We start from the raw sequence: 20243 nt of genomic DNA on the forward strand, positions 1-20243 counted from the left end.
CCCTCTCTTCATGTCTGCCATCTCTCTCCATGGCCCTCTCTCTATGGCCCTCTCTTCATGTCTGACAGCTCTCTCCATGGCCCTCTCTTCATGTCTGACAGCTCTCTCCATGGCCCTCTCTCCATGGCCCTCTCTTCATGTCTGACAGCTCTCTCCATGGCCCTCTCTCCATGTCTGCCATCTCTGTCCATGGCCCATGGCCCTCTCTCCATGGCCCTCTCTTCATGTCTGCCATCTCTCTCCATGGCCCTCTCTCCATGGCCCTCTCTTCATGTCTGACAGCTCTCTCCATGGCCCTCTCTCCATGGCCCTCTCTTCATGTCTGACAGCTCTCTCCATGGCCCTCTCTCCATGTCTGACAGCTCTCTCCATGGCCCTCTCTTCATGTCTGACAGCTCTCTCCATGGCCCTCTCTCCATGGCCCATGGCCCTCTCTCCATGGCCCTCTCTTCATGTCTGCCATCTCTCTCCATGGCCCTCTCTTCATGTCTGACAGCTCTCTCCATGGCCCTCTCTTCATGTCTGCCATCTCTCTCTATGGCCCTCTCTTCATGTCTGACAGCTCTCTCCATGGCCCTCTCTCCATGGCCCTCTCTCCATGTCTGACAGCTCACTCCATGGCCATCTCTCCATGTCTGACAGCTCTCTCCATGGCCCTCTCTTCATGTCTGACAGCTCTCTCCATGGCCCTCTCTTCATGTCTGACAGCTCTCTCCATGGCCCTCTCTCCATGGCCCTCTCTTCATGTCTGACAGCTCTCTCCATGGCCCTCTCTTCATGTCTGCCATCTCTCTCCATGGCCCTCTCTTCATGTCTTCCATCTCTCTCCATGGCCCTCTCTTCATGTCTGACAGCTCTCTCCATAGCCCTCTCTCCATGTCTGACAGCTCTCTCCATGGCCCTCTCTCCATGTCTGTCAGCTCTCTCCATGGCCCTCTCTCCATGTCTGCCATCTCTCTCCACGGCCTTCTCTCCATGTCTGCCATCTCTCTCCACGGCCCTCTCTTCATGTCTGACAGCTCTCTCCATGGCCCTCTCTCCATGGCCCTCTCTCCATGTCTGACATCTCTCTCCATGGCCCTCTCTCCATGGCCCTCTCTCCATGGCCCTCTCTTCATGTCTGCCATCTCTCTCTATGGCCCTCTCTCCATGTCTGACAGCTCTCTCCATGGCCCTCTCTCCATGGCCCTCTCTCCATGTCTGCCATCTCTCTCCATGGCCCTCTCTCCATGGCCCTCTCTTCATGTCTGACAGCTCTCTTCATGGCCCTCTCTTCATGTCTGACAGCTCTCTCCATGGCCCTCTCTTCATGTCTGCCATCTCTCTCTATGGCCCTCTCTTCATGTCTGACAGCTCTCTCCATAGCCCTCTCTCCATGGCCCTCTCTTCATGTCTGACAGCTCTCTCCATGGCCCTCTCTCCATGTCTGACAGCTCTCTCAATGGCCCTCTCTCCATTGCCCTCTCTCCATGGCCCTCTCTTCATGTCTGACAGCTCTCTCCATGGCCCTCTCTTCATGTCTGACAGCTCTCTCCATGGCCCTCTCTTCATGTCTGACAGCTCTCTCCATGGCCCTCTCTTCATGTCTGCCATCTCTCTCTATGGCCCTCTCTTCATGTCTGCAATCTCTCTCCATGGCCCTCTCTCCATGTCTACCATCTCTCTCCATGGCCCTTTCTCCATGGCCCTCTATTCATGTCTGCCATCTCTCTCCATGGCCCTCTTTCCATGGCCCTCTCTCCATGGCCCTCTCTCCATGGCCCTCTCTTCATGTCTGACAGCTCTCTCCATGGCCCTCTCTCCATGTCTGCCATCTCTCTCCATGGCCCTCTCTCCATGTCTGCCATCTCTCTCCATGGCCCTCTCTTCATGTCTGACAGCTCTCTCCATGGCCCTCTCTTCATGTCTGACAGCTCTCTCCATGGCCTTCTCTCCATGGCCCTCTCTCCATGGCCCTCTCTTCATGTCTGACAGCTCTTTCCATGTCTGCCAGCTCTCTCCATGGCCCTCTCTCCATGGCCCTCTCTTCATGCATGACAGCTCTCTCCATGGCCCTCTCTCCATGGCCCTCTCTTCATGTCTGACAGCTCTCTCCATGTCTGCCAGCTCTCTCCATGGCCCTCTCTTCATGGCTGACAGCTCTCTCCATGGCCCTCTCTCCATGGCCCTCTCTTCATGTCTGCCATCTCTCTCCATGGCTCTCTCTCCATGGCCCTCTCTCCATGTCTGCCATCTCTCTCTATGGCCCTCTCTTCATGTCTGACAGCTCTCTCCATGGCCCTCTCTCCATGTCTGACAGCTCTCTCCATGGCCCTCTCTTCATGTCTGACAGCTCTCTCCATGGCCCTCTCTCCATGGCCCTCTCTCCATGTCTGCCATCTCTCTCCATGGCCCTCTCTTCATGCCTGACAGCTCTCTCCATGGCCCTCTCTCCATGGCCCTCTCTTCATGTCTGCCAGCTGTCTCCATGGCCCTCTCTTCATGTCTGACAGCTCTCTCCATGGCCCTCTCTCCATGGCCCTCTCTTCATGTCTGCCATCTCTCTCCATGGCTCTCTCTCCATGGCCCTCTCTCCATGTCTGCCATCTCTCTCCATGGCCCTCTCTTCATGCCTGACAGCTCTCTCCATGGCCCTCTCTCCATGGCCCTCTCTTCATGTCTGACAGCTCTCTCCATGTCTGCCAGCTCTCTCCATGGCCCTCTCTTCATGTCTGACAGCTCTCTCCATGGCCCTCTCTCCATGGCCCTCTCTTCATGTCTGCCATCTCTCTCCATGGCTCTCTCTCCATGGCCCTCTCTCCATGTCTGCCATCTCTCTCTATGGCCCTCTCTTCATGTCTGACAGCTCTCTCCATGGCCCTCTCTCCATGGCCCTCTCTCCATGTCTGACAGCTCTCTCCATGGCCCTCTCCATGTCTGACAGCTCTCTCCATGGCCCTCTCTCCATGGCCCTCTCTCCATGTCTGCCATCTCTCTCCATGGCCCTCTCTTCATGTCTGCCATCTCTCTCTATGGCCCTCTCTTCATGTCTGCCATCTCTCTCTATGGCCCTCTCTTCATGTCTGCCATCTCTCTCCATGGCCCTCTCTCCATGGCCCTCTCTCCATGGCCCTCTCTCCATGGCTCTCTCTCCATGGCCCTCTCTCCATGTCTGACAGCTCTCTCCATGGCCCTCTCTCCATGGCTCTCTCTCCATGGCCCTCTCTCCATGTCTGACAGCTCTCTCCATGGCCCTCTCTCCATGGCCCTCTCTCCTTTCTCTATGGCCCTCTCTCCATTTCTGCCATCTCTCTCCATGGTCCTCTCTCCATGGCCCTCTCTCCATGTCTGCCAGCTCTCTCCATGGCCCTCTCTTCGTGTCTGACAGCTCTCTCCATGGCCCTCTCTCCATGTCTGCCAGCTCTCACCTTTTTCAACTGTCTCTGTGTGTCTGTCTCTCGTTAGACCCCTGACACAGGGCCTTTCTATGAACAGGAGTTTGAGAGTTGGGGAAGGCCTTCCTGGTAGAGGATAGCTTCGGTGCATGTCTCATCGGTGCATGTCTCTGTGCTTCTCATCGGTGCATGTCTCATCGGTGCATGTTTCTGTGCTTCTCATTGGTGCATGTCTCATCGGTGCATGTCTCTGTGCTTCTCATCGGTGCATGTCTCATCGGTGCATGTCTCTTTGGTTCTCATTGGTGCACATCTCCGTGCTCCCCTCTCACCGGTGCACGTCTCCGTGCCCCTCTCACAGGTGCACCACTCCGTGCCCCTCTCATCGGTGCATGTCTCTTTGGTTCTAATCTGTGCATGTCTCTGTGCTTTTCATAGGTGCACGTCTCTTTGGTTCTCATCGGTGCATGTCTCTGTACTTCTCATCAGTGCATGTCTCATCGGTGCATGTCTCTTTGGTTCTAATCGGTGCAAATCTCCGTGCTCCCCTCTCACCGGTGCACCCCTCCGTGCTCCTCTCACCGGTGCACTGTCCCTTTTGTTACCCATATACCCTTCCCAGAGCTCTCCCTGCCCTTGGCGCATGTCTCTCCTCTTGTCTCTCAGTGCTCCCTCTGCTCACCTGAGTCCTTCCCTCCCCAGGTGCCCTTTGTCTGTGTGAGTCCATCAGTGGAACTGCAGGTTTATGGGACTCCAGACTTCACCAGCCCCTCTGAGTCCCTGGAGGCCGGCGTGAAGACCTATGTCCAGGTAAGGGGCATGTGCCCAGGTGGCAGCAGTGCCAGGGCTCCCGCAGCATCCTCACACCTGCTGCACCATCTTCAGACTTTAACAAACAATGCTTCTAGCACAAAAATAAGAAAAGTCACCAAAAGAAACATGTACCTTCCAGGTGGTGAGAGCTGACAATTCAGAGCCACTGTGTAAAGGAGGGATTGTGAAACTGAAACTCGAAATCAGTAATACTGTGGCCTACTAACATCAAACACACAATATCAACATCAATAAAGCTGTGGAGTTCTAGCATCCAGGGTGTAGGAGGCTGGCCTGGTGTGTGGTGGGTACCTGAGGCACTTACACCAGGTCCAGGTATCCCCTATCAGCGAGGTGTAGGCAGTGCCTAGAAGCCAGGCTCTCTAGAGGTAGGTGTGGATGAGCAGCCAAGGCGTATCTAGGAGACATGCAAAGCTCTTGCAATACCACTGTAGTCACACAGCACTTAAACACCTGGAAGAAAACACTCAGTGTTACAAAAATAAAAGTACTTTATTATAGGAACATCAAACTAGAGTACCACTGGTGTACCTCCCTCCTGCGGTATGAACACACAGAATATACACAGGTGGCTACTCAGGAAAACCACAAAATAACAAGAGCCTTGTTGGGGGGGGGGGGGGGGGGGGGGGGCATATTATATACTTTAAAAAATTGAATTCAGAGGGGTGTCCCCACCAGACTGTATGGAGTAGTTAGACAAGGGCTGGGGGAGAGTGGAACCCCAAAAAGTAAGTACCTAGATCCCCAGCGGCCAGCTACAGAGAGTTAAGTTACCCCGTTCTCCCATAGGCTAACAAGGGGACGTTGCAGTTGGAAATGCAGAAGCAGGGCCGGGTCAGTGGAGCCCAGAGGTGGATTCTGGATGAAGAAGACCTACCAAAGAAGGGGGCGGAGTCCAGTCCACGCAGGAGTGTCTCTGTGGGGCAGGAGGCAATGCCCACCCTTCTGTAGCTGAAGATCTGGGTCAACGGTGATGGATGAAGTCTAGGAGCTGCAGAGGAGGGCCACTAACAGGCACAAGCAAATGCAAGAGGAACTGTTGGAACTTCTGCAGAGCTGTGGAGGACCAGCAAGTTCCTGGGGACTCGACTCTTGTAGGGGAGTACGGGCTGACACTCGGAAGACAGGAGACCCAGCAGAAGCAGGTGGAGCCCCCACAAGCAGCCCGCTGGCAGCAGGCATGAATTGCAGTGAGGCCCAGTCAGCGTACCTGAAGAGGAGTCTCAGGTCACTGTAGCAGCAAAGGAAAGAGTGTCCTTGCAGAGGTAGGGTACTGGGGGCGGAGGCTACTTGAAGCCTGAAGATCCCACGCAGCAAGGGTCAACAAGCCTTGGCTGTTGCAACAGTTGCGGTGCACAGGGATTCTGTACCAGTGGCAGAGACAAGGGATCTCTCAGAACCAGTAGCTGTGTTGGAGAATCTTCGGAGGCCCAGAGGACAGCAGATTCCAGCAGCCGGGCGTAGTTGCAGTTGGTGCCTGTGGATGCAGGGGAGTGACTCCTTCACTCCAAGGGAGATTCCTTCTTGCTCCTTGGTGCAGCTGAAGTCTTGCTGACCCCAGAGGATGCACAGCCAGGGAAATGTTGCAGCTGCTGGAAGGAGCAGGTGAAACCATGTTGCAAGGCGAGGTTGTCTCAGGCATTGCAGTCTTCTTGGTTCCTGAAGAGTCCAGTGGCCAGAAGTAGAAGTAAACAATGCAGAGGAGTCCTGGTGGAGTCTTGCAAGGTGGGGACCCACCCGCAAGGGAGACCCTAAATAGCCCTAAAAGGGGGTTTGGTCAGTCTCTGGAGTGATCACCTATGAGGAGGGGTCACTGACATCCGCTTCCTTCCCTGCCTGCTTCCTTGACTGCCCAGTCAGATGCTCCCAGAGGCCTCTGCCCATCTTGGCTTTAAGAGGAGCTCTGGGGACAACCCTAGGGGTGGAGCTGGACCGGGGAGTGGTAACTCCCCTTTCGATTGTGTGTTTTGTGCCAGAGCCGGGAGTAGTGGTCCCTGGACTGGTGCAAACCAGATTATGCATGGAGGGCACCAAATGTGTCCTTCAAAGCAGGCCTGATGCGCAGGGAGGCTAACACCTATTTCCGAAGGAGAGGAGGCTGCACCCCTCTCCTACAGGAAATCCTTTGTTCTGCCTTCCCCTGCTTGAGCTGATCAGGCAGCAGGAGGGCAGAATCATGTCCAAGGGGCTACAGCAGCATGGGCTCCTTGCAGACACTGGAAGACCGGTAGGAACAATACTGGGGGGGTCCTCTAAGGAGCCCTCAGAGTGCATGGAATCATGCCACCAAGTATGATTCTGACATGTTTGCTGCCAAACACGCCCTGCCATAGGGGTGTCTTACAGTGACCTGGTGCAGAGACCTGTAGTGAAAGGGTGCATGCACCCGTTCACGCAGGATGCAATGACTGGCCTGCAGACACAGTTTGCATGGGCTCCCATGGGTGGCATAACACATGCTGCAGCCCATGAGGGACCCCTGGTGTACCTATGCCCTGGGTACCCAAGTACCATATACTAGGGACTTACATGGGGGCACCAGTATGCCAATTGTGGGGTGTAAAGGGTCCCAAAGCAACCAAAGTTAGAGGCGAGAGCACAGACACTGGGGTCCTGGTTGGCAGGATCCCAGTGAAAACAGTCTAAGCGCAGTGACAGCGGGCAAATCGAAAGGTAAGCGCATCAAGGAAGTATAGATTTACTGTTCATAACTCCACTTCTACGTACCTTGAAGAATGCGTGTACCGTGTAGGTGTACATATGTGGAGTTAGGTATATAAAGTCTAGACTGGCTTACGTGCTGAGATTTTCAGTGTTCTATCCCATGCTATGTTATTGAATCAGTAGTCGGGCCGCTCCTCAACCAGGCCCACATTTTATGGCATAGATTGTGCACATATTGGGTTATTTTCAGCTGAATACAAAAAAAAAAATTGTTTCACACAAACTATTTCACTCCGTGAGTTGGAAGAATCATTGCTCCTGTGGTTCCATCTAAGAATATAACATCTGATGAATAATCTTTTAGTAGGTTCTGATGAATGTGTCTACAGAATGTTCTTTAAAATTGTATTTTGGAGAATAGTGGGGCCCCTTTTGGATCAATGTGTCTGAATGTGGAAAAATAGCCGGATAATGTAGCCGCAGAATGTGCTACAGCACTTTCCTCTTCATGCCACATAATGTATTATTATTATGTAGCATTTGTAAAGCGCACTGTGACCAGTTCCGTTGTCCCGGCGCTATTGCAAAGCCAACGCGGTGTGGGAAGGACCACAGTATTAGGAAAAAGCCAGGTTTTGAAAGCTTTTCTGAATTGCACCAAATCTGAGAGCATCTTCAGAGAGACTGGAGCTTGTTCCACAGTCGAGCTGCAGCAATAGAAAGGGCTCGGTCTCCTTGTCGGGTCTGTGGATCCTGGGACCCGCACCAATTTAGCCATAGTAGATCGCAAATGTCTACTCGGAACACACAGTTTGAATCTGTGCTGCCTCAACAAGGGGCAGATACTGCGAAGCATCCTAAACACAACACACAAGGACTCGAACTGCATCCTCTCCTCCACCGGAAGCCAACGAATCCTCCCAAGAGCGAGGGAGGCCGAGGTCCTTCTAGGCAGATTGAGCGTTAGTTTTGCAGCCACTGTCAGCACTCTTCGAAGTCTCTTCAATAGAACATCTGGAGCTCCAAGAAGGATGGCGTTGCAGTAGTCCATGCGACTGAGTACCATCCCCGTGTGGTTAAAGATCTGGCGCGTGAAAGTAATCCTGGAAAGAGTTTCCCATGTCCACGAAGCAAGGGCCTGTTTATGATCTTGGTGAACAGGGTCACTCGGTCACAAACATGGCTGATATCCCGTCTGCCAAATTACAATTACATTATGGGGGTCATTACAACATTAGCCGCCCGCCAAGCCGTAACCGCTGTGCCCATTTCGACATCCCCGCTGGGCCGGCGGGAGGAAACCAAGTTTCCGCCCGCCGGCCCAGCGGGGATGTGGGCCGCAACATGGGAGCCGGCTCCAAATGGTGCCGGTGGTGTTGCGGCCGTGCGACGGGTGCAGTTGCACCCGTCGCGCTTTTCACTGTCTGCACAGTAGACAGCGAAAAGCCGCATCGGGCCCTGTCAGGGGGCCCCTGCACTGCCCATGCCAGTGGCATGGGCAGTGCAGGGGCCCCCAGGGGCCCCACGACTCCCCGTACTGCCAGCCTTTTCCTGGCGGTTCAGACCACCAGAAAAAGGCTGGCGGTCGGGGACTCGTAATCCCATGGGCAGCGCTGCAAGCAGCTCTGCCCTGGCGGTTTACAACCGCTGGGGCCATTGTGGTGGAAAACCACCGGCCCCGGCGGTGTGACCGCGGCGCTACCGCCGCGGTCAAAATACGCCAGGAGGCACTGCCAGCCTGTTGGCGGTGCTCCCGTCATTTTGGCCCTGGCGTTGTAATACCGCCAGGGTCATAATGACCACCTATATCCTATGGAACCTGAACTTGTAATATGGGGGATGGAATATCCGCCATGTTTGTGACTGAGAATTCCATCTGCCAAGATCATAGTCCGGCCCTTAGTGAAGGCACCTCAGTAATGGGGTCCCCGCTGCTGCGGCTATCACTAGTGAGGACGAGAGCGGGTGTCGAGAGAGGCCCCAGAAGGACTGCAAGGAACGATGGCGAGTGCGATCCTGGACAGCGATAGCAGCGGCGTCTCTAGATGGAAACTGTAAGGGGGGCCACACTGGGCCACAGATGAAAGTGCTGGACCCAGTATCTCTTTACATCTGACTCTGTATGTGTTTAAATGCTGTAGTGATAGTTAGGTCAGACTTTCCATGGGAAAGGGGTTTTTCTTTAATAACTAAGCAATGTTTGATGAATGTGGACAAAGCTTTCACCCAAAGAAATCATCCACTTTGGCTCCATCATCCAGGAGTTCTTGTCAGTCTGTCAAGCGGGGCCCAAAAGAAAGGGGAGGTCCCAAAAGTGTAATGTCCCATGTTTATTTCCATAGAAAACTTTGCACTCCAATACAGAAAAACAACTGAACAGAATGCACCAAATTTGGCAAAAATCATTAGTGCCACTTGAGATGTCACCAGTGATGTCACTTAACACGTCATGAGTGACATAACGTGTGAGCTCATTAGCAGTGCCTGATGGGACCGAAGTTGAAATTAGTTCATTAAAGTATAACTGCGAACTTTGGCGGTTGTTCATTTTTTAAAATGTTTGTTCTTATCTCACTTGAGCACCTAACTTTGAAGTCATAGTAACCCTTGGCTTTTTTAGTGAATCAGTATGTAGGGATATTCATGCACACTCAGGTTTAAACATTTTAAGCAAACAACACTCCTTTGCGATGAAACCTATTGGCGCAAATTAAAGTGTGTGACAAGGCACAGGGCATGGGTGTTTTTCTGTGCCACCTCCTGGTACATTCAACAGATGTGGTGGTGGGTCACCGGGTGGGGGGCAGGACAAATCGAGCTGGAGACAGGCCCCATTAGCTCCCCCCACATACACACCAGTGAGTGTAGCAGGCCAGGCAGAGTCCATGGGCCTTAATTAAAGATTGGAAGATGTACTCTGTCCTGCCAGGTCAGCAGAGGGACACAGACCCCCACATCTAAAGACCTCAGTGCCTTCAGACGAGGCCCCCAAGCTTTGTTCTGCAGATGCCATGATCAATGCACCAGCACTGCAAACTCCCAAAGCAAGAGTCTGTGATGCACAAAAAATGATTCTCCCTGATGCACTCAGTGTTTGCCCAGTGAGTGGGGTCATTATCCATGTCTGCCTTTGGGGACCAGGCTGTCACTGGTGGCTGCAAACAGGAAGAAAGGACTTAGGAAGGTAGGGCAGGCGCTCTGACGTCCATCATCCACCGGTTTAATGTTGTTTAACCCTCTGCAGTGTTTTTGGCATCTTCCAGGTTGTAAGGCTCAGTGACAGATGTGATGCTGAGTGCTATGAGCAGAGGAGTTTGATGTTTGCTTTCCATTCATTCATCCATTCATTCACTCATTCTTGTAATTCTCCCCTGCAGGTGTCGGTGAGCGGGGCAGCCGACTATGCCCTGCTGCGTCTTCAGGAGTGCTCGCTGACCCCGGGCTCCGAGAAGAGCAGGACCCTGATTGCCAGAGATGTTCCGAAGATGCCCACCGTGCAGATCCTGGAGCCGGTAGAACTGGACAGCGCCCACAAGCTCTTCCGTTTCACCTTCGTGTACCGACCCACCTCAGGCCCACCTGCCTGCACCGGGGTGCTGACCTGTGTGCTGTGCCTGGAGCCGGACCATGCCACTGTGAGGGTCTCTTCACCTTGGGGTTCAATGGGAGGATGTGGGTGCCCTGGATGAGCTTTCAGTGATGCTTGTTCTTGATCTGTTCACAGATGTCAGGTGCATGCCACACACCTTCATGCCTGTCTTTCTATTTACAGAACTGCTCGGACAACAAACTCATGAAAGCATCTTTAGATCTGTCGATCACCGGCCAGAGCCCTACTACCCTTGGTCAAGGTAAGGTCACTTTCAGTGGTTGAGTGTTCTTGGTCTCTGGAGGAGTGAAATGTCTTTGGTGTGGGTGTCATGTTTGCCCAAATGTCTCTCAGTGAACATGTCTGGATTGCAGGACGTCTCTAGTCGCCGTGTAGTGTGGTTGGGTGTGTTTGTCTCCCTCAGTTCAGACTGTACCCCACCGCCCTACGGTGTGATGTGTTTGGGCCTGTCTCTGTCTGCACAGGCCTCTAGAGCGGGTGTGGGATGGGTACCACATCCCTGGGTGTGTGGGTATCACTGTGGTGGTGGTACCTTTTATTCCATGAAGTGTTGAGCCACAAAGGTTCCCTGGAGACAGCAAGTCCATGATGTGCACAGCTTCGTGCCCAGGCGTCTCCGAACCCTCACGTTCCATGCTCAGTGCCAACACTTAGTAAAGTATTCAAGAAGGTTACACATGGCATGGACGCAAGCTCCAGTCACAAAGCCTCTGGCATAAACTATGGCATTCATATACACACACTCCTGAAGTTCACCAAAGTAATACTAATACAATAGGTGTTTGTTGCGTTTGTGTCTACTTCGTGATTGGTAGTTTATTGTGTCATTCAAGGTGATATATCACTGTCTAATATGGCATTGTATCGCTCTGCAGTGGAGCCTTACGGGGCCAGCTGCCAGCCCACACTGCTGCTGACCCCACACACTGTTCTGCCCTCCTGATGGTGCGCCAGGCGCATGTCGGCTGAGCAGAACAAACTATTTCCTGCAAGGGAGAGGTGTGACCACTCTCCCTGTGTATTGGGTGTCTAAGAGCTGAGGTGGGGGGGCCTCTGAGCACCACCAGACTGCTTTAAAGGGTATATTTGGTGCTCTCCTTGCATAATCCAGTTTACACCAGTTCAGGAACCCCCAGTTCGCGCTCTGGCGCGTAACTGCACAAAGGACAGTGGAGTGACCACTCCCCATATCCAGCTCCTCCCCTAGGGAGGTGCACAGACCTTTGCCAGGTGGCCACTTGATTCTGCCATCTTGGAAATAAGATGTGGAGAGGCCCCTTGGGGCATCTGACTGGTTAGGTAGATGACCCCTCTGATAGGTGGGTCTTTCAGAGAGTGACCAACCCCCTTTTAGAGTTACTTCAGGGCTCCCCGGGGTGGGTCCTCAGATTCATCAAGCAAGACTCGCCAAGGAACTCTGCAAGACATCTTCCACTTCTGGCCTCTAGAACCACTGCTGGTCTGCTTTGGAACTGTACAAGTCTGCTTCTGGTGCTGGTCTGCTTTGGAACTGTACAAGTCTGCTTCTGGTGGGAAGGCTCCCTTTGCATCATTGCTTCTCCGGATCCTGCAAGAATCCTGCAACATCCAAGGCTGTGCATCCTCCGGGGTCACAAGGAGTCTGTTTGCACCTGGAAGCATGAAGGAATCTCTATTTGATTAAAGGGGTCACATCATCTGCTTTTGCAGCACCTCAAGACGTCCACCAACTGGTGAGGTCTATTGTCCCATGGGTGCTGGCCTCTGCCCCTTTCCTTTTCAGGTCCTCCACGTACGGAAACCATCCCTGGGTTCCATCAGCTTGGTCCACGGGTCGTGACAGCAGCTGGACAATCCGAGGCATCCACAGGCTTCAGAGAGTTCCTTCTCCCCTCTGCATCCAGGTTCCAGGTGTAGGTGCTCCTGTCTTCTAGGTATCCTGGGGTGGGTACTCCTGTCTTCTGGGTATCATGGGGTGGGGGCCCGCTCCATCCATCCTCCTGTCTGCTGGTTTCCTCGGGGTCCACTGAGAAGGGTCTTGGATTCCATAAACTCCAATTACTACTCTCTGTGTTCACCTATGGGGCAACAGAGTGGGTAACTAACTTACTCCTGGTTGCTGGGGGCACTTACTGTACTCACCTCTGGTGTTCCTAACTACCCGCAGCTAACTACCACACTTACCTTGGCTGGAGTCACTAGTTCACATTCCACTCACTTAGCATATGGTGTGCCCCCCCCCCATAGGGCCCGTACATTTTATGTTATTTCTGCTGGTCATCTTGTGTACATATTGTGTGTAGATATCTCAGAGTGAGATACACAAATGCTAGTCTAGTAGTAGTGCTGTAATAAAATGTCCTTTAGTTTTGCAGCACTTGTGTGGTTCTTTATCATGAGTGAGTTACTGACTGACTACTGTGGTATTGCAAATGCTTTACACTCCTCCTGGATAAGCTTCCGCTGCTCGCCACAGATACCCCTAGGGAGCCTTCCCTATCTGGACACCCGTTCACTATCACTAAGGGTTCCCTGGACTCGGTATAGGGGCCGCACCATAGGTGTACCCCAAAAACTGAGCCAGCCTCCTACAGTGTTGAGAAGGCGTCAGAGGGCACTGATGTGAGAATCCATGAAGTCCCGCCTCCTATCTCCTCATCACACGAATGATAAATCAGAGACAGTGACTGAGGCAACTGAGGCGTTGTACACTCTCACCCTGGCCCCCCCCAGAGGTCTCCCCCACTCTCACACTGGCCCCCCAGAGGTCTGCATCCACCCTCATCCTGCCCCCCATAGGTTTCCCCCCACTCTCACCCTGGCCCCCCAGAGCTCCCTATCCACCCTCACACTGGCCCCCCAGAGCTCTCCCCCACACTCACCCTGGCCCCCCAGAGCTCTGCATCCACCCTCATCCTGCCCCCCTGAGGTCTCCCCCACTCTCACTCTGGCCCCCCAGAGCTCTCCCCCACTCTCACCCTGGCCCCCCAGAGCTCTCCATCCACTCTCACCCTGCCCCCCCAGAGCTCCCCATCAACTCACACCCTGGCCCCCTCAGAGGTCTCCCCCACTCTCACTCTGCCCCCACAGAGGTCTCCACCACTCTCACCCTGGACCAGAGGTCTCCCCCACTCTCACCCTGCCCCCCCCAGAGGTCTCCCCCACTCTCACCCTGGACCCCAGAGGTCTCCCCCACTCTCACCCTGCCCCCACAGAGGTCTCCCCCACTCTCACCCTGGACCAGAGGTCTCCCCCAATCTCACCCTGCCCCCCCAGAGGTCTCCCCCACTCTCACCCTGGACCCCAGAGGTCTCCCCCACTCTCACCCTGCCCCCGCAGAGGTCTCCCCCACTCTCACCCTGGACCAGAGGTCTCCCCCAATCTCACCCTGCCCCCCCCCAAGAGGTCTCCCCCACTCTCACCCTGCCCCCCACAGCTCTCCCCCACTCTCATCCTGCCCCCAGAGCTTTCCCCCACTCTCACCTTAGCACCCCTTTCAGAGGCACACACATCCTTGTGACTGACTTGTGACTGATTCTTCCCAGCCCTCCTGGCCTTTCAGGGACACACACACACCCTTGTGACTGACTCTGCCCAGCCCTCCAGATAGAGTATCTGTGTTCCTAAGCTGCCCCCTCGTTTCCTCTAACGATTGTCCAGGGACATGATGGACAGACCCCTAGACAGGTCGAGCCCAGGCGGAGTGTTGGCGCTAGGTACTGTCCAAGGATAGGATGGACAGACCCCTGGACAGGACCCCAGGCGGAGTGTTGGCGCTAAGGATTGTCCAGGGACAGCATTGACAGACCCCTGGACGTGAGCGTTGGCGCTAGGTACTGTCCAGGGACAGGATGGACAGACCCTGGACAGGAGCCCAGGCGGTGTGTTGGCGCTAAGGACTGTCCAAGGACAGGAAAGACATACCCTGGACAGGGCCCTCAAGGAGGGACAGACAGGCACGTCCCTCACACACCCGGTCCTGTTTCTGGCCCTGCGGGGTGTGGCCATTGGCTGCGGGTCAGTCCCCCTCTGGGCCCCTTCAGGGCGCTATCTGCCTCCACAGCCGTCTATGGGCGCTGCCTCCCTCCCCCCAGGATATTTTTAACACCAATTCGGAGAAATATTTGTTGTCTCTAAAATGTGAGCAGATGTCAGTCCCGTGACTGAGCTGTCTCAGAGAAGCCCAGGCCATAGGAGGGAACTCTGTCCTATAACTGAGACTCCGGGGGAAACTGTGTCCCATAACTGAGACTCCAGGTGGGAACTCTGCCCCCATAACTGATACTACAGGCGGGAACTCTGTCTCATAACTGAGACTCCAGGGAGGAACTCTGTCACATCCAGGAGGGAACTATGTCTCATAACTGAGACTCCAGGGAGGAACTCTGCCCCCATAACTGATACTACAGGCGGGAACTCTGTCTCATAACTGAGACTCCAAGGAGGAACTCTGTCACATCCAGGAGGGAACTATGTCTCATAACTGAGACTCCAGGGAGGAACTCTGACACATCCAGGAGGGAACTCTGTCCCAAACTGAGACTCCGGTGGGAACTCTGTCCCATAACTGAGACTTTAGGTGGGAACCCTGCCCCATAACTGATACTACAGGCGGGAACTCTGTCTCATAACTGAGACTCCAGGGAGGAACTCTGTCACATCCAGGAGGGAACTCTGTCTCATAACTGAGACTCCAGGGAGGAACTCTGACACATAACTGAGACAACAGGGGGGGACTCTGTCCCCTAACTGAGACTCTAGGTGGGAACTCTGTCCCATAACTGAGACTCCAGGTGGGAACTCTGCCCCATAACTGATACTACAGGCGGGAACTCTCTCTCATAACTGTGAATACAGGTTGGAACTCTGTTCATCCGAGAGGGAACTCTCTCATATAACTGAGACTCCAGGGAGGAACTCTGTCCCATAACTGAGACTCCGGGGAAAACTCTGTCTCATAACTGAGACTCCAGGTGGGAACTCGGTCCCACCCGAGATAGAACTATAGCTCATAACTGAGACTCCAGGCAGGTACTCTGTCCTATAACTGAGACTCCAGGTGGGAACTCTGCCCCATACCTGAGACTCCAGGTGGGAACTCCGTCCCATAACTAAGACTCCAGGGAGTTCTATCTCGGGTGGGACAAACTTCCCTCTCGGATGGGACAGAGCTCCTCCCGGATGGGAAAGCTCTCACCTGGAGTCCCAGTTTTGGACAGAGTTTCTGCCTGGAGTCTCAGTCATGGGATATAGTTCCTGCCAGAATGGGACAGAGTTCCTGCCTGGAGTCTCAGTTATGGGACAGAGTTCCCTCCCGGATGGCAGTGCAGGGGCCCCCGTGCAGGCCGCCGTCGCGCATGTCACTGCCCAATTTACGGGCAGTGACATGTGTGACGGGTGCTGCTGCACCTGCCGCACACCAACATTGGTGTCGCCCTCAATGTTGCGGCCATGTTCCATACTCTCTGGGCCAAACTTACAAAGAATTCCCACAGGACAGGACAGCACAGGACAGCACAGCACGCAGCACAGCACAGTGCAGCGCAGCACAGTGCAGCGTAGGACAATGCAGCGCAGGACAACACAGCACGCAGCGCAGCACAGTGCAGCGTAGGACAATGCAGCGCAGGACAGCACAGCACGCAGCGCAGCACAGTGCCGCGCAGGACAATGCAGCGCAAGACAGCGCAGCGCAGGACAGCACAGCACGCAGCACAGGACAGCACAGCACGCAGCACAGCACAGTGTAGCACAGTGCAGCGTAGGACAATGCAGCGCAGGACAGCACAGCGCAGTGCAGGACAGGGCAGGACAGTGCACTGCAGCACAGTGCAGCGCAGCACAGGGCAGCAGTGGGCAGTGCAGCACAGCGCAGCACACGACAGCGCAGCACAGGACAGCAGTAAACAATGCTGCGCTGCACTGCACTGCGTGAAATGGAAAGGGCAGGACTGCGGCGCAGCTCACTGGTTGCAGCAGTCATTCTCTCGCCCTGTGCTGGGCACTCTCGGCACTTTGCACCATAGCGCAAGGGATTGGGACATTAAATATGGGCGTGCACCATAGTGCAAGGGGTGTGTGACGTTAAGCACAGGTGTGCACCATAGTGCAAGGGTTGTGTGACGTTAAGCACAGGCTTGCACCATAGTGCAAGGGGTGTGTGACGTTAAGCACAAGTGTGCACCATAGTGCAAGGGGTGTGTGACATTAAGCACAGGCTTGCACCAGCAGTGTGTGACCTTAAGCAGAGGCGTGCACCATAGTGCGTGACCAGGGTGTGACCATAAGCACGGGCCTGCACCATAGTGCGTGACCAGGGTGTGTAACCATAAGCACGGGCCTGCACCATAGTGCAAGGGGTGTGTGTGACGTTAAGCACAGGCGTGCACCATAGTGCAAGGGTTGTGTGATATTAAGGACAGGCGTGCATCATAGTGCAAGGGGTGTGTGACCTTAAGTATGGGCTTGCACCATAGTGGAAGGAGTGTGTGACCTTAAGTATGGGCTTGCACCATAGTGGAAGGGGTGTGTGACCTTAAGCACATGCATGCACCATAGTGCAAGGGGTGTGTGACCTTAAGTATGGGCTTGCACCATAGTGCAAGGGGTGTGTGACCTTAAGTACGGGCTTGCGCCATAGTGCAAGGGGTGTGTGACCATAAGCACGGGCCTGCACCATAGTGCAAGGGGGGTGTGTGTCGTTAAGCACAGGCGTGCACCATAGTACAAGGGTTGTGTGATATTAAGGACAGGCGTGCATCATAGTGCAAGGGGTGTGTGACCTTAAGTATGGGCTTGCACCATAGTGCAAGGGGTGTGTGACCTTAAGCACATGCATGCACCATAGTGCAAGGGGTGTGTGACCTTAAGCACATGCATGCACCATAGTGCAAGGGGTGTGTGACCTTAAGTATGGGCTTGCACCATAGTGCAAGGGGTGTGTGACCTTAAGTACGGGCTTGCACCATAGTGCAAGCGGTGTGTGACCTTAAGCACATGCATGCACCATAGTGCAAGGTGTGTGTGACCTTAAGCACCGGGCTGCACCATAGTGCAAAGGGTGTGTGACCATAAGCACAGGCCTGCACCATAGTGCAAGGGGTGTGTGATGTTAAGCACAGGCTTGCACCATAGTTGAAGGGGTGTGTGATGTTAAGCACAGGCTTTCACCATAGTGCAAGGGGTGTGTGCCCTAAAGCATAGGCTTGCACCACAGTGCAAGGGGTGTGTGACCTTAAGCACAAGCTTGCACCCTAGTTGAAGGAGTGTGTGACGTTAAGCACAGGCTTGCACCATAGTGCAAGGGGGGGGGGTTGTCCTAAAGCATGCTGCATGGGCTTGCACCATAGCGCAAGGGGTTGGGTCCTTATGCGTGGGCTTGCACCATAGTGCAAGGGGTGTGTGACGTTAAGGACAGGCGTTCACCATAGTGCAAGGGGTGTGTGACCTTAAGCATAGGCTTGTACCATAGTTGAAGGGGTGTGTGACGTTAAGCACAGGCTTGCACCATAGTGCAAGTGGTGTGTGACCTTAAGTACTGGCTTGCACCATAGTGCAAGCGGTGTGTGACCTTAAAACCATGCGTGCACCATAGTGCAAGGGGTGTGTGACCTTAAGCACCGGGTTGCGCCATAGTGCAAGGGGTGTGTGACGTTAAGCATGGGCGTTCACCATAGTTCAAGGGTGTGGTATGATAAGCCCCCCCCCAATCTCACTGACCACACTATGCCCCTGTCAGCCTTTGCCTTCACTCTTCATGCCTTGGAGGTCACCCCTGTAATGTGCACCTAAGGCCAGATACATCTCAGCATCAGTTTGTGCAGGTGAGTACCTAGGTGAGTACCTGGTACCACTGGCCTGCAGTGTCTTCTTCCACTTGAAGCCTCCTCCAGGCAGCCTCTGGCTGGGCCCAGGGTCACTCTCCCTGTTGAGGCCTCAAACTCCTCCCTTAAGCATCTGAATACTCTGGAAGTTGGGGGGGCATCAAACCCAGGGAGCTATTTACAAGCCCCTGAGCCACAGTGCAGGCCCACTCCTCGGAGGCCACAGGAGCCACCTTGCCTGGCTTTTCGGGGCCTCATAGTCATGCCACACAAGTCCCTGCGTTGCCTTACCCCACGCAACACCCATGGCTTCTGACGCATTCCCAGGTCTAGAAGAATCTGTAAATCTGGATATGGGATAACTCTGTGCCTCCACACAGCAGGCAAAGAGCAGAAATAGCTTGATTTCTCCTTGTTCTTTTCCTCTTTCTATGTGGGCTGCAAAGAAGAAAACGCCTCCCTGGATTGTTTTTGTGCAGGAAGAAATGTCTTCCCACACAAACAATCCTGCCAACAACTCAGGCACGCTTGCACTATGGTGAAAGGGTCCCTGGGTTGGCACTAGGCAGCAATGTGTGCATCAGCCCAAGAGGAGAGGATAGAAATGCACTGTACCTTGTAAATCTGGCGTATTCCTGCCCTTTCCTGTGGCGCGGGGCACTGCAGCAAGGCCAGTCTCTCGGAAGTCATTGTCCAGCTGCTGTCACGACCCGTGGACCAGGCTGGTGGGACCCAGGGACGGATACCAGATCTGTAGGGCCTGTAAAAGAAGGGGACAGAGTCCGGCACCCTTGGAGGTGCCCAGGTGGTGCAGGTGGCAATGCCCACCCTCCTGAAGAGGATTTTCCTGCAAGTCGGTGGAAGACGAAGTCCATCTGCGGGGTCCAGGAGCTGCAGAAGACCCCAGGAGTCACCTGCGAGCTGCCCTTCGATGGTCTCCAGATTGCAGGAGAGTCAGTGACCAGCCAGGTCACCAACAAGCACTGGCAAATACAAGCAGGAGCTGAAGAAGCATCTGCAAAGTTATGGGTACCAGCAAGGTCGAGGAGACTGTACCCAGGAGGGGGATTCGGGACTGGTCCTCAGCACACAGGAAGGCCAGCAGACGTTGATGGAGCCCCCATGATGTGACCCACAGCTGCTGGACATCTGGAAGAAACAAGGAGGCCTCACCAGCACAACAAAACAAAAGTCCCACATCACAGGAGCAGCAGGACAGGGGCTGATCTTCAGACTGCAGAGTGCTGGAGTCCAGGACATCACGGTGCCTCCTGGAGAAAGAGTCAACAAGCTTTGGCAAGTGCAACAGTTGCAGCGCACAGGGGTTCCAGCCCAGTGGCACCTCGTCTCCCAAGTTGGTTAGAAGACAAGCAGGACCCAGAGGAGGCCACAGATTCACCACCTGTGTTGCAGGATCTTCAGATGTCTGGGAATAGCAGACCCCACCAGCCAGTCGATGTTGTCTTGAGGTGCCTACGGATGCAGGGGAGTGAGTCCTTCACTCCAAGGGAGATTCCTTCGTGCTTCTAGGTGCAAACATAAACCTTCTGACCCTGGAGGATGCACAGCCTTGAATTTTGCAGAATTCTTGCAGGATCTATAGAAACAATATTGCAGTGGGAGCCGTCCCACCAGAAGTAGACTTGTTCGGTTCCAACAAAGACCAGCAGCTGTTCCAGAGGCCAGGAGCAAAAGATTTGTTGTCGAAAGTTCCTTGTAGTGTCTTGCTTGACACATCTGAGGACCCACTCACAAGGGAGCCCTTAAATAACTTTAAAGGAGGGTTGGTTACTCTCTGCAGGGACCCACCTTTCAGAGGGGGTCAGGGACGTCACCCACCTGGCCTAAGCAGTCAGATGCTCCCAGGGGCACCTGCACATCTTATTTCCAAGATGGCTGAATCAAGTGGTCTGTGCACCTCCCTAGGCGAGGAGCTGGACGGGGGTGGTCACTCCC

The 20243-nt window shown here is 54.2% G+C and overlaps 1 protein-coding gene across 1 annotated transcript in view; it reads left to right on the top strand.

Moving 5' to 3' along the window:
- The window catches only part of ENG (endoglin), a 186963-nt gene that overhangs the window by 152719 nt on the left and 14001 nt on the right, over positions 1–20243 (top strand). Inside the window, exons 11-13 of the mRNA XM_069236953.1 lie at positions 4077–4184; positions 10253–10510; positions 10648–10726. Of these exons, the coding sequence (XP_069093054.1) occupies positions 4077–4184; positions 10253–10510; positions 10648–10726 (445 nt within the window). The remainder of the gene's footprint in view (positions 1–4076; positions 4185–10252; positions 10511–10647; positions 10727–20243) is intronic.

The sequence above is a fragment of the Pleurodeles waltl genome, chromosome 6, assembly GCF_031143425.1.
Source record: "Pleurodeles waltl isolate 20211129_DDA chromosome 6, aPleWal1.hap1.20221129, whole genome shotgun sequence".
Lineage (NCBI taxonomy): Eukaryota > Metazoa > Chordata > Amphibia > Caudata > Salamandridae > Pleurodeles > Pleurodeles waltl.